Source organism: Peromyscus leucopus, chromosome 7 (assembly GCF_004664715.2).
Source record: "Peromyscus leucopus breed LL Stock chromosome 7, UCI_PerLeu_2.1, whole genome shotgun sequence".
Classification (NCBI taxonomy): Eukaryota; Metazoa; Chordata; class Mammalia; order Rodentia; family Cricetidae; genus Peromyscus; species Peromyscus leucopus.
The window spans coordinates 110,279,971-110,293,683 of record NC_051069.1 but is presented as its reverse complement, the minus strand read 5'-3'; the positions used below and the strand labels follow the sequence as shown (position 1 = coordinate 110,293,683).

General features: G+C 54.3%; 1 protein-coding gene across 2 annotated transcripts in view; it reads right to left on the bottom strand.

The window, feature by feature from the left end:
- The window catches only part of Vipr1 (vasoactive intestinal peptide receptor 1), a 31,507-nt gene extending 19,584 nt beyond the window's left edge, over positions 1 to 11,923 (bottom strand). For both annotated transcript variants that reach the window (XM_028890443.2, XM_028890444.2), the window contains exons 1-2: positions 10,677 to 11,923; positions 626 to 731 (exon numbers count right to left, since the gene is read on the bottom strand). In XM_028890443.2, the coding sequence (XP_028746276.1) occupies positions 626 to 731; positions 10,677 to 10,754 (184 nt within the window). In that variant the 5' untranslated portion in view covers positions 10,755 to 11,923. The remainder of the gene's footprint in view (positions 1 to 625; positions 732 to 10,676) is intronic.
- Positions 11,924 to 13,713: the final 1,790 nt, after the last annotated feature.

Here is a 13,713-nt window from a genome sequence, read left to right as displayed (position 1 = left end):
CTGCCACGCCATGCTAGCCCTCTCCCAACACAGTGAGTCTTGAGTTTCCCATTCTCCCAGGTCCTCTGCTTCCCTAGACCTTCCCACCTTTTCAAATTTACTCAACCCTGGGCGACCAAGCCAAGTAGACAGAGCTCCCCTTTGTCCTGATGGCCTCTACAGGGTCTGGCCAGTTGGTCTCATCTACTCTCTGGGAAAGTCAGGAGTCAAGGAAGTTATTTGGGAGTGCTCCCATGAGCAGTGGGATAGGGAGGGGACGGAGAGGCCATGGACCCACTTGGCTCATCATGGAAGGTCTCTACCATTGAGTACCCTAGATCTCCCACCTCAGGTACTCCAGCAGCCATGGCTGGACCCTTGAAGGCGGAACTGTCTGCACTTTCACAGCCATCCACGGTTTACCGTGTTGTTTCTAGATAAGAACTGGGAGCTCCTCAGACTTGGTGGGGTCAGGAAAGCATGGAGGCATCGTGGCCCTTCTGCTGTGTGACTTCTCAGACCCAGAGCTCTGTGGTGTGACCCTGACCCTCGATCCCCATCTGACTGATGGTTATGGAAGGCGCATGCTTTGGACGGGCTGGTGACACAGGGGAACTTGGGACTCCTCTGTTTCCATCAGACTCACCCGTGGTTTCATTCTCCAGCTGGGCCTCCTCCAGGCATTGCTGGCGCTGTATCTCAATCATCTGCAGGTACTCACACTCCTGCTGTGGGCTGGCTGCCCGGCTGCCCTGAGGACAAAGCAGACAGAGATGTCAGCCTCATCCACAGACTTGAGGAGCAGGGGGCTGAGCAGGGCCAGCAAAGGCTGAACCAGCTCTCATCCTGAGGATATGAGTTCCACACTGGATGTCCATTGCGGCCAAGGTCTTCACCATAGCCTCAGACTGAACCCCCAACCCAATCTCAGTCTATAACCCATCTTAGCCCAAGACTGAACTCATCCTAGGCCCAGATGAGCCCTTATCCCAGCTCCACTCTGTACCCTACAACAGCCCCAGACTGTACCCCTGCCTCAGCTCTAGACAATCTTCTCACTGACACCCAGGTTTTGCCTTGAGGATCCTCTCAGGCCTCTTGGCTCCCGAGCAATGCTGCTGCTGCTGGATTCTGACTCTGGGGGAAGTATAACCCCAGGTGGAGGTCAAAGATCTTTTCCCCAGAATCTTGAGCTGATCACTAAGCTCTGCCACTCTGTCCCTGCCTCAGTCTCCCCTGCATGGGTGGTGCCATTCTAGTGATTATAGATGACCTGTTATAGGATGTTGGACACCAGCCTGGAACTCCTGGGGCCAAACCTGGGCAGAACAAAGGAGTCTGCTGCAGCATCTCCTTCATATACGTAGCCTCTGTTCATTCTTGCTTATGAAGATGGGACAGGATACTGACCCTTCTTACCCAGTCCTCACCATCTCCTTCGCCACAGAAAAAGGAAAAACAGATTCCACAAGGACTAGGGAGGCTTAAGCAAGTAAGTGAGGCCCCACAAGAAGTCCCCAGCCCCCACCAGCCTCCTAAGTCTCTAGGAAGTCAGAGGGGATGAAGAAGCCCTTGCTTCTCTCCTGCCCTCCAGCATGGCTGGGCCCAGGAGCAGGGTTGGGTGGGCAGACAGCATGGCAACACATGGCACTGTGGTAGACATGAGTCTGAGGGCAGCTGCCTGGGATCAAGGGAAAAGTGTCAGGTGCTGAGGGTTTGTGGGTGTGCAGAAGGTGAAGGCCTCTGGGAGTGAGCAGTGGCACTAGGGCAGCTTTTGTCTGCCTCTGACTTTAGGACGTGGCCACCGTTCTGGGCAGTCCTGTTTCCTCATCTCTGCCTGGGTTGGAGAGAATCACAGTCTCCACCAGGGCCCAGGCAAAGCTCTGGGGTTAGACCTCACAGTTGAGATTCCGAGTCTCCCTTTCATAACTCTTACCTGGACTCGGTCTCTGCATGGAAAATGAACATCAGTCCCAACCCCCACCCCCGACTCAGCCTTGCTGACGGAAGCTTGTGGAAACAACATAGACATGGGAGCTTCTCTTTATTTCCTCCCTCCAAGGGGACCTCCTGGCTTGCAGCATCAAAGTACATAGAACTGGACCAGTGTCTAAGTGGGTCAACACCAGTGACTGCTCTGCACCCAGACAGCAGGGTGCTCTCCACTACCATCAAGAGAAGGGTCTAAAATGAACCAAGCTAGTGGGAACTCATGAACTTTAGACCAACAGCTGTGGAGCCTACATGGGACTGGGCTAGGCCTTCTGCATACAGGAGACAGTTGTGTAGCTTGGTCTGTTTAAGGGGCCCTGCAGTGGGATCAGGATCTATCCCTAGTTCATGAGCTGGCTTTTAGAGTTCATTACCTATGGTGGGATACCCTGCACAGCCTTGATGCAGGGTGGAGGGTCTTGGACCTGCCTCAACTAATGTACCAGGTGTTTTGCTGACTCCCCAGGGGAGACCTTAGCTTTTCGAAGGAGGGTTTGGAGAGGGAAGGTGGGGGGGGAGCGGGAGGAGGGATGAGGGATGAGGGATGAGGGATGAGGGGGGATCTGTGGTTGGTATGTAAAATGAATAAAAATTTTCTTAATAAAAAAAGAGGTCTAAGCTGAGGCTTGGCCATGACTGGCTTCTACCCCAATAGGTCTTTCATTCCTGGGAAATTTCATTTCCCAGGTCACCAGTGGTCCAACTAGCACTGTGTCTGTCCTAGCTCAGGTCCATAGGAAGACCTCCTCCTTCACCTATTCCTGCCACCCAGACCTCACTTGTCTAGGACTGGAAGTCACGTACTGAACAAAGGTACCCACTGGGGTCCAGACAAGGGCTGCTAAGTTCTTTTCAACTTGGCAAATGGAAATTAGCACGGGACTGTCATGGAACATCGCAGAATCATTTAAAGAAAAGGCAGTTTGAAGGAGACCCAGCACCTGTGTGTCCTCTTAGGGACCGTATGCTTCACCTCTTTCATCTAGAATGCTTGTAGTGATATGGCTTAGGGGATCTGTGACTGGCGCATCCTCAGGTGGAGAGAGTAGTGGGGCAGTCATGGGTCTCCTGGAGGTGACCTCTGAAAGAGGAAGTTGGGACTGGCCAGCCAACTGTTTTACCTTGCTCATCTGGGAGCACACACCACTCACTAGGTACCCTCCCAGGCCCAGCCTATCAACAGCTAGATACCTTCGGATTTGGGGCTTCATCCCCAACTCTCAGGGTTCCCCTCACATTTTCACCTTCTGTCACACTGTACTGTGATATGAAGACAGGGATGCCGTGTGGATACCTGCTGTTTCTGTGTATAAGCCTACCCACAAACTTTCCTCTCCTCTGGTGCCAGGTTCTCATTAGAGACCTCCCCCATCACTGCTCCTGGTGAACCCTCTTGCAGGGGATTGGTGTGACCAAGACTTAAGGCAATCAGCATTCCCAGACTCAGCGCCTGGCACCTGGCCCAAGCCATGCTCCTCTGAGCCAGAAGGCTCTCACTCCTGGGACTTTGGATTAAACTAGGAGGCAAGTGGGTTTAATTCTCCCCACTGGATTGGGAAAATCTCAAAGGACCAGAGGCTGGGCTACTGTGGTAATCTTGTTGACAAACAGAACATGAAGATGAAGGCCACTGAGGGGCGGCAGGATGGAGACAGAGAAAACCCAGAGCTGCTTGACAGTGAAGGCAGGCAATGTCTGAAGCCAGATCTTCCCACAACACGAGCCAATAGCCTTGTTTATAGTTTAAGCTAGTTAATTTTTTTTTTTAATCTCAGGAACCCAGATGTCCATTTTTATGGTCTGAGGACAGAACAATGACTGTTCCTCACTTTTGGAGTCTTCTTAAGCCAGAGTAATGATCACACAGATTGCCAAGTGGTATCCCATATTTGTGTGTGTGTGCATGTGTGCACACATGCACAGGCATAAATGTGTAAATGCACATAGAGACCAGAGGTAACCTAAGGTGCTGTTTCTCAGGCACTCTCCACCTTATTTTTTGGAACAGGGGCTCTCATTGGTCTAGAATGTGCCAAACAGCCTGGGCTGGCTGGCTTGCAAGCCCCAGGAACCCACCTGTCTCGGGTTCCCCAGCACTGAGAATCCAGGTTCCTGCTAACCATCCGGTTTTGCGTTTCTTCATTCCTTCCTTCCCTGTTTCTTCCTTTATTTTTAGTGTGGGTTCCAGGATCTAACTCAAGTATTTGTGCTTGCAAGGCAAACAGGTTACCAACAGCCTTCTCCCATTTTGAATCACTACGGGACACCTATTCTTAGCCACTTCTGCCTGATACTCTCTAATAAAATTCTGGCTGACACCATGCAACTGTCCCTCCAGAAGTACTGCCTCAGAGCATGGTTTTGAGTCAGAGAGAGGAGGGGGGCATGGATCCAGCAGTCCCCAGGGGAATTTGGAATCCTGGATAGCTGTGAACCATGAAGAGGTATGGTATCCAGTAGTTAAACTATCTTTGCCAAAATTTAGTTGATTAAAACACCCCTGTCTGGAAGAATGTAGAGGAAATAGTGACCCAGAGAGGGGCCTGAGGTCACCCAGTAAGTCACATCCTCAGATAGGACCCAAGTCTTTGACCCTAGTCTGTGTAGCATCAATCCTTTGCCGGAGATTTGCCTTTGGCCATCTGGTCAACCATGGCCCTTGGGAGGACAGAGCTAGGGCAGCTCCCTGTGGCCCTTATCGTGGAGAAATTCAGGCAGGCCTTGGACTTCCTCTCTCATTTGTTTCCTTTTTCTAAACATCCTCATTATCCTTCTGGACTTCAGATCTACAGTGGACATTGAAAAATTCCCTGGGCAAATACAGCCAAGTTTGCTGATCACTGGACAAGCTCCAGGGTAAGATCCTGGTGGACAGTGGGTATCAGGGTGGGGCACAGAGTTTATATAGAATGAGGAAAGAGTTAGACAATCTGGGGTGAACTCAGCATCCCAGGGTACACACAGACTGGGAGACATGAACTCCTCACCATGTTGCAGGAAGCCTTGTGTAGCTACTGTGAGGAGTTCTAGGGACATCTTGTGAGGAGTCATAGAAAGGAGGCAGGGATAGACTTGGGAAGGGCCTCGAATGTCAGTCTTGAAGTATGAGCTTTGATTTCTAGGCTACTGGGGACCCTCAAAGATGTGGTCCAAAAGGATGAGGGTAGGGGAAACACACTTTGCAAAGACCTGTCACATTATAGGTGGTTGGATACAAGGGAACAGGCGACCTCCGGGGGGAGTATGAGGTGGACTGAGTCAGGAAAAGTATGCTGTCTGCAGAATTGTAAGCACTAGGAGTCACTATGAATGACTTGTGCTGTTGTGTTATAGAGTTTGGGACCATCAGGCGAGGTAGGGAATCAGCAGAAGTTGGTAGGACACTGGGGGTCCTATTGGATATCTTCCTTATTGCACTGGCCCCATACAGAAAGCATCACACATACTGAGATTTGTTTAAGTCGCCCCATCCCTGAACCCGGATCACGTGATGATAGGCATGCATGGAAACTGATGACCAGGAAAGGGAAAGCTCTGTAGAGCACCAAAGATTTCATCTTATTGGTGCACAAGAACCCCCAACAGGAAGGTGTAGTAAGTTGACCTGTGTGGTTGCCTCACTAACACACACACACACACACACACACACACACACACACACACACACACACACACACACACACACCATCTCTGTTTTTGACAAGGGCTGGCTGTGCAGTCAGAGCTCAGCTCTACCTTGTGATTCTCTTGCCTCGGCCTCTTCAGTGCTAAGACTACAGATGTGACACCATGCCCAGCTCTGTCTAACACCACAGACAGACAGACACACAGACACACAGACACACACACAGACACACAGACACACAGACAGACAGACACACACACACACACAGAGACAGAGACAGAGAACTTTCGAGAGCTCTCCTAGTTGCTGGAATCTCAGCAGAGACATCCAGTCTGCTCCATCCCCAAGCACTTGTTGGGAAGTTTCCTCTGGGGCAGGAAGCCTTTCACAGGGTACATATTCAATGTAAACCCCCTGTTGTCCTGGACACCCCCGGGGAAGAGGACCCAGGATCTGTGGGTGCTGCTAGAACTAAAAACACCAACCACCCACGGAGCCCGAGGCTGCAAGTCTTCAATTTACAGATGTCAGCCTGTGGACTCTTCCCCTCCTCCAAGGCCCTGTTATGCAGGAAGAACTTGTTTTGAAGGTGGCTAGGAGGAGGTGCTTCCTGAGAGATGTGGATCTTAGTACCTTGAACCACATAAGACAGAATGCATAGAGAGAGGCTTCCCCAGGCAGGAAGCCTCCCTGCTAAGACACCCCACTCTCACCCCAAATGCCTGCCAGCTGGCTGTCTAACCCCATCAGTCAGACGGAAGGCCACTGCCATAAGACAACCCTCTGAGAATAAGTCACTGTTCACCTTGTGGTGCTTAAGGTGGTTGGAGAATATTTAAATATTGGATATGAGGGAGACTAGCATGCATATCGTGTTAGGTGTGACCAGAATACCATAGTTATACAGGACAATGGTCTTTGATTTTAGAGATGCATTTGGATCCAGGTTAAAGGTCAATATTCCCTTAATTGACTTTAAATGTACTTTAGCCAAAATAAACAAGTGATGTAAAAATTAAACATTGAAGTACCCAATTTCAAACCTAAGGAATCTGTATGTCCATTATACTATCCTTTTACAAAGATTTTTTTTACATTTTGTGTGTGTGTGTGTGTGTGTGTGTGTGTGTGTATCTTAGCATATGTGTCTTCATCACACATTTGCAGGTGCCCATGGAGGCCACAGGAGGGTACTGGACGCCGTGGAACTGGAGTTATGTGTGGTTGTTGAGTGGTGTGGTTGTTGAGTGGTGTGGTTGTTGAGTGGTGTGGTTGTTGAGGAGTGGTGTGGTTGTTGAGTGGTGTGGTTGTTGAGGGTGTGTGGTTGTTGAGGAGTGGTGTGGTTGTTGAGTGGTGTGGTTGTTGAGTGGTGTGGTTGTTGAGTGGTGTGGTTGTTGAGTGGTGTGGTTGTTGAGTGGTGTGGTTGTTGAGTGGTGTGGTTGTTGAGTGGTGTGGTTGTTGAGTGGTGTGGTTGTTGAGTGGTGTGGTGGTTGTTGAGTGGTGTGGTGTGTGTGTGTTGTTGAGTGGTGTGGTTGTTGAGTGGTGGGGTTGTTGAGTGGTGTGGTTGTTGAGTGGTGGGTTGTTGAGTGGTGTGGTTGTTGAGTGGTGTGGTTGTTGAGTGTACCCATACAGGTCCTCTGCAAAGCAGCTGCTCTCAGCCACGGAGCTCTTCCTCCAGTCCCTTTTATGCCATTCTTATTGACTTATTTATTGGAGACAAGTTCTCACTGAGGGGCCCAGGCTGGTCTTGAACTCAGCCTTCCTGCCTCAGCCTCTTGAGTGCTGGAATTACAGGCATGAGCCACTACTCAAAACATAATATTCTTTCTATTTGTTTATGTTTGAAACATTTTACAGTAAAAGGAAAAAACCCTATTCATGTAATGGAGAGATTAAGCTCTTTTCTTCAGAAGCCCTGCTGAGAAGCAGGAGAGAATTTCTATATATTGTGGCTCTCCTGCGTACAATGTTGGGAATCCAAACAGGAGGGCAAAGTCTGAGAGGCTGAGAAAAGGCCAAGGCTCACTTTAGTCCCCAGCCTCCAACCCTCCCCTGTGAACCAAGCGGCCACAGTGAAGGGGTTGGTAACGGCAGGAGGGTGGCCGGGTAAAGTCGGATTGCCATGAAGGCTTCCCTCACTGTGAGATGTCCTGCCAACCACTGCCCAGCCTCCTCTAAGGAGGCCTTGTCACTTCCTGAAGACACCTCATGAGGATACCCCACCCACTCCATGGATCTTGCCTGCCCTGGCTGGACAAAGGTCCAAGCTTGGGGACCGAGGAGCAGGGATGACCTGTCACATGGGCCACACAACATCTTCACTACCTTTTCTTCCTTCGGAGTTCACACAGGTCCTGTCTGGATACCTACCCCTGTCTCACTTGGACCTGGGGTTGACAGAATATCAGGCCCCAGCCAGAAAGTGGGGCTAGGTCCAGCCCCGCCTAGCCTTCTCAATTCTCCTTCACACTGGGCCAAGGGCTCCTTTATCCCTTCAGAGGTGAGGGAATCAGGTCCTTCTGTGGAGATTAAAGGTGTTTCCCAAGCCAACTAGACATGGCTGTGGGGTAAGGCAGGGTCTAAGGCTCTGCTCCTAAGCTGTGACCCCCATGCAAGCTACAGAAGCCTCAGAAGAGGCTAGGTCTCCAGACTCTAGGGTGGGGAGGCATGAACCTCTAGAGAGTTCTGTCTTTCAGCGTGGCCCTGGGAGTCCTGAGCAAGCATAACTGAGGTTGTCTCTCTATTCCAGAAGGTAGCCTGGCCCAGTAGCCACCATATTTCCTAAAGTTCACAGTATGGTCTGCTGAGGCCAGAGGCCTGGGCAGTAGTGGGAAGACCCTAGAAAGGCTGATTGTAGTGGCCAGGAAGGACTCCTCTGGTGAGGTGTGACCTTCAGGAGCAGGTGGCTTCCACCTGTCTGGGGAACACTGAGAGGAGCTGGCCTTGCCTTTCATCCCAGCCATCCCAGTTCTGATGGAAACTGGGCACTGGGGTTCTCTCTACCTCTGGGGCCAGGCTAGCAAAGGCTGTTTTCATAGTTTGCAGTTGAAGCTGGCCAATGGAGCCAAATTTAAGGGCATTGCCCTGCTTCTTCCAAGGAGGTCTCCCTGTTCGTCTGTCACAGCAACCCTGTCCGTCAGTCCCAAGAGGCTGTTCCCCACATCCATTTGGGGTCGCTGGTTGTGCCATGCTCCTACAGTGGAGACTCTTGCAAAGTAAGGCCTCAGACTGTCTCCAGTCTGAGTGTTCCCACTAGCCTGGCACTGGGCATCTGTCTGCTGCCCAGGGGGCAGGAGCCATGGAAGGCCTTGGGACATACTTCATTTCCTCCTCTGGGACATTGGAGGTTTTTCTTTCCTTTTTTTTTTTTTTTTTTTTCTTTTGGCTTCCCCGTTCAAAGATTTCCCTTCCCAGGCCAAGGCAGGGCCCCATAAACAGAGTGATAAGGCTCTGTGCCTTCAATGTGAACTCTGCAGCTGCCATTTTATGGCTCTGATAACATGTCCCCCCCAAGTCCGGCTGGAGCAGGAACACTGGGTGTCCTTTCCAGGAGAGAGCAAGTAAGGACAGCGGGGCAGGAACTGGGACCCTCCTCCATGCCAGGCTAAGTCCCTTCCCCTCGTTTTGTGGGCCAGGCCCTGAACTGGGCCAAGAGGACAGTGAGTCTAACTCCACAGGAGGAGCAGAACAGCTCGGGCAGGGAGGCTGCGGAGCTGAAGGATGGGTCAGAGTGGGCGATCAGAAGCAATCAGGAGGAGCCAGAGTTGGGAAGATGGGAAGAAAGGTATGGGAGGGGCCAGGCTCAAGCTATGTCTAGATGGAGGGCACCTGGAGACCGCCAGTGGTCCAAAGAGTCCTGGCTTATCCAAAATAAATCAGAGTAGCTGGGACCCAGAGTTGGGAGCACTGGAGAGTTGCTGGTGTGTGGCCGGAAGACTGTGACACTGAGGGCCACCGTGAGTCACACTGTGAGTCCAGTGGAGCCTGGAGTGTGAGGAGGTGGGATTGTGAAGTAGAGGGAGGGGCCACACCTGTCAATTCTCAGAGGGCTGCTCCTTCACCAGGGGATGAGCTTTCCCAGGTTAGTGCATGCCAGACACCAGCGAGGTGGCAACAGATTCGTGTTCTGATGGAGGCGATGGTAAGGGAGGTAACCGTGGGACAGAACCCCCTAGGTGACGAAGATTCCCCACCCTCCTCCAGGCAGCCTACTGTTTCCAGACCAGAATCCACTTGGGAAAAGACTATCTTGAAGCAACAGCCCCACAGGTGGGAAGCAAAGGGAGAAAGACAATCACCTCTATCCAAGTACGTCTGACAAGGACAGGTGTGGCTCCTGTGGCCTCATTTTGCCCTTCTGTAAAATGGGCAGACTGAGTCTTGAGGTCTTCCTTACTCTCAGAGGTAAGGTGACCCAGCATCTGCCCCACGGTCCTGGTGAGCCATCTACAGCCACAGGATCACACCCACACACATATAGGTGTGCTGAGGAAGCAGAAGTCGAAGGCAGAGCAAGGTCCCCTGCTTTTCCCAGGACACCTGTCCCTGCCACCAACTCTGACCTTTCTCTGCTCACCACCATCCTATCGTTAGAGGAGATAGAGCACAGGAAGGCGAGTCCTGTCACCCATAAGCTCCCAAGGACCCCTTCCCAGGCCATAGGTATAAACGCTGCATCTGCTGCTGGCTGGTCTTCATCCCACAAGTTCACAAAAAAATGCCTAGAGACGCTTTCAGAACCTCATAGTCTCCTTCCACCTCACAGTCTACCAATGCTGCCCACGGCTCTCCTCCCCCATGCACCCCCACAGCACTCCTCAAAAAGCAAGTCTGGGGCTCCCTCTGGCCCTCAACCTCCCCACTGCTGCCTGGGATCGCCTCGAGGTGAGCGCTCTAGGCTGCGCTAGGAGGGCCCCGGTGCCATCCAGCTCCCACGCCTCTGGGCTAGATCCGGCCCCGGGTGCAGAGAGAAGATGAGAACCGCGCTCCCGCTGCCCACCCCCATGGCCGGATGGCCCCAGATTCACCGCCCCCGCAGCGCCCTCATCCTGGGGATCTGGGTGGAGGGGCGCATACTCACCGCTGGTCCGAGGGCGCAGGCGAAGGCTCCTGCCAGCACGCAGAGCCAGCGGGCAGGCGGTGCGCTCGAAGGGCGCATGGTCCGCCCTGAGCCCGCCGCAGGCGGCCGGGGCAGCTGCGGGGTCCGGGGCGGGTGCAGCGCGGCAGAGTGGCGCGGGCCGGCGGCCCCGGCGCTAAGAGGAGCAGCTCAGGGCCCGGGAAGGGCGGCGGGGGCTCGTCTGACGGGCGGCGGGGTTACCCAATGGAGCGGCGGAGGCGGGGCGGAGGCGCAGGTAGGGGGCGGAGCCTGGGCGCCCCGGGGCGTGAGCGCGGAGTCCCGCTAGTGGTGTGCGTCGTCGGGAGCTGCAGCTAGCGAGCCTCGTCCTAGCGGCTCCGTTGCGGGACTCCGCCCAGCGTTCCCCGCGCCCGCACCTTCTCTCCCAACCCAGGCCGCGCCCTCGGTCCCCGGCAGCGTGCTCCTACGGTCGTCTGCTCCAGGGGGTGTGGGTGGAGGTTCCCACGCCCGCGCGCGCGGTCCAGATTCCTGGACCGCAGCTTTCCGGGGCTTCAGGCTGGGTTCCAACGAGATCCGGTGGATCACGCTGCTGCAGCGGTCTGTGACGAGGGACAAGCCGAGGGGAGCTCAGCCGGAGTTGGGGAGCCCTGACTCGGGGTTCCTCCTGCCTGGCCCTTCACAGGGCGCACTCAGACGGTGGACTCGTCTCGGCCCGCGCAGATCGCGAAGTCAACGTTCCAGCGCCCCGGCGTGGGGGACAGAAGCTTGTACCTGTTCGCGGGCCCAGACTGCCCACAGACCCTTCCTCCCGGAGTCTGAGGTCCTCAGGAACTAGGACCAGGGTGTCAATGTCCCGCGCTGAATCTCCAAGATCGCGCGGCCAGCAGCGGGTGATGTGAGGCTGCGCTCCCTCCAACGCTTGTCTTTAGGACTCGGTTATTCGGTGCTAGCGTGGAGCGCAGGGTCGCCGTCTCTGAGCTCCCTGCGCGCAACTTATGAGGGAACCAGTGCAGATGGCTGCCTGGTCTCCTTGCCGAGAGCTCGGGCGGTCACAGTGAGAAGGTGTTGTGGGGGGCTGATGGCGGGAGGGGATAGAAGAGGGGAGGAGAGGTGGAGTTGGGTGCAGAGATGGGGAGAGCCGCGTGTCCCTGCGCGCGAAGTGGAGTGTGCAATCCGCTCGAAGGAAGTCTGTCTCCAGGCGCTTTCTGGCCAGCAGGGGCGCGGGAATTTCCCGAGGACGCTCTGGCCTTCCCAACCTGCAACGTGGGAAACTAGGGCTGTGGGCGTGGCCTTGAGGTCGGTTACAGAAAAGTCTGGAAGCGACCCCTGGCCTTCCTCCATTTCTTCAGGCTGGGTGGAGCTTTCTACCCTCCCTCCTTCCCCTCCTCCTCTGCATCAGTCCACCGCACCTCCCTTGCTCTCTCCCCCTACTTTATTAGTCTGTGAATCCGAGCCAGGCCTTTTACACACGGGGCGCAGAGGTAAGAGGATACAGGAGGCGCTCCCCGCGGTTTCTGCTTGCTTATGGAGAACGGGCTAGCTGGACACAGGCCTTCCTCCAGATGCCGGGATGTCGAAGGAGCGAGCTGTTCAGTAGTTGCCTTCCAACGCTTCAGCATGGGCACTGTGAGCTCAGGATCAGGGTTTACCTCTCTCTGTGGCCCTCGGGACCCTCCTCTCAGGCCTTAGGCCCCTCATGGGGCAGCGGGGTCTCAGCAGCTCTTGAGGTGGTGTCCTCAAGTCCTGCCCGCCCCCACATGTCACCGAGGCACTTGCAGAATGCTGATTTCCCATCAGCACATGGGGCATGGTGGCACATGCCTTGATCCCGGCTCTCTGGAGGATTGCAGTGGATTTCAGGCCAGTCTGGGCAAAATGTTGCAATACTTCACATTATGGGCCTGTTAGCATTTTCTTGCTCTCTGTGGACAGGATCTTGAGGGGGCTTTAGGGTGCGTGGAGGGGAGTGGGGACTGGAGGGTGGGAGGGAGCCAGACCCCATTTTGCCCTGGGACCCTCACCAGGTAGTTGAGGCAAGTGGATGGAAGGGGGCACGAGTGGTGATGGCTGCCCTGCGCACACTGACTCCTCTTAGGCTGAGAGGGCAGGCGCGGTCTCCTGCCTGGTGGAAGAGGAAAGTGGCTTTCCTGGAAAATAGTTTTCCTTCCAGTTCTCTGCCGTGAAAGCCACTCCTGGTTCTTTCTGGATTGTTCCCTGGGGGATCCATCCTTCATTACCATTGAAGGACACAGGCACGTTCAGAAATAAACGGAGCAGGACACAGCAAACAGGCCTTTCACACTCTACTTAGGCTACACCCACCACGCGCCGACCCCTGGCTCTCAAACCCTGTGTCTTGAGACATTGGGAAGCCAACCATGGGCTTACCCTTGGGGAGCCCTGTGGAATCTGAGGTGGGCACCTGCTGTTTACCTAGGCCATAGAAAAAGCTTCACAGGGAAAGGGAAGGCAGAGGTGGAGGCAGATGGGCTTCCTGAGGCTGAGGGAGCAGGCACTTGTGGTGGGCGTAGCTACCTTCCTTCCCCACATGCCCTGAGAAGGAGTCCCTGCACGGATGCCTTTGCTTCAGTAATCTACATCGGAACAGTTCCCTCTCCTGAAGCTCTTCTTGCTAGGCGGATCTGTTCTGTATCCCTGCAACCTGTTCCCAGATTTTGGCTCAGCCCCTCACCTCCCTTCTAGCTGTCAGAATCACAGGGGTGCAGCAGATTCAGGGGCGGGGGAGAAGGGAGACAGTCACTTGCCATTCCCCGTGACAACAAGCTCGGCAGAGAGAATCTACAGTTACTCATCTGAGCCTGTCTGGCTTCCAGCCCGATGCATCCCTGTGGCGTGTGCCACCCTCGCCTCCTCCGGGCCTGCAGCCGCCTCCCAGGATGCTTTAGTCTCGGTGCCTTGTGCTTGTGGCTGATGAATCAATGGTAAGGCAGCGGTGACACATGGCGTGTCCCTGACCGGCATGGGGGGAGCTAAGTCAAGGCCTGGGTAGCCATGCACCGGGGCTCACCAGCAGATCCGCCCA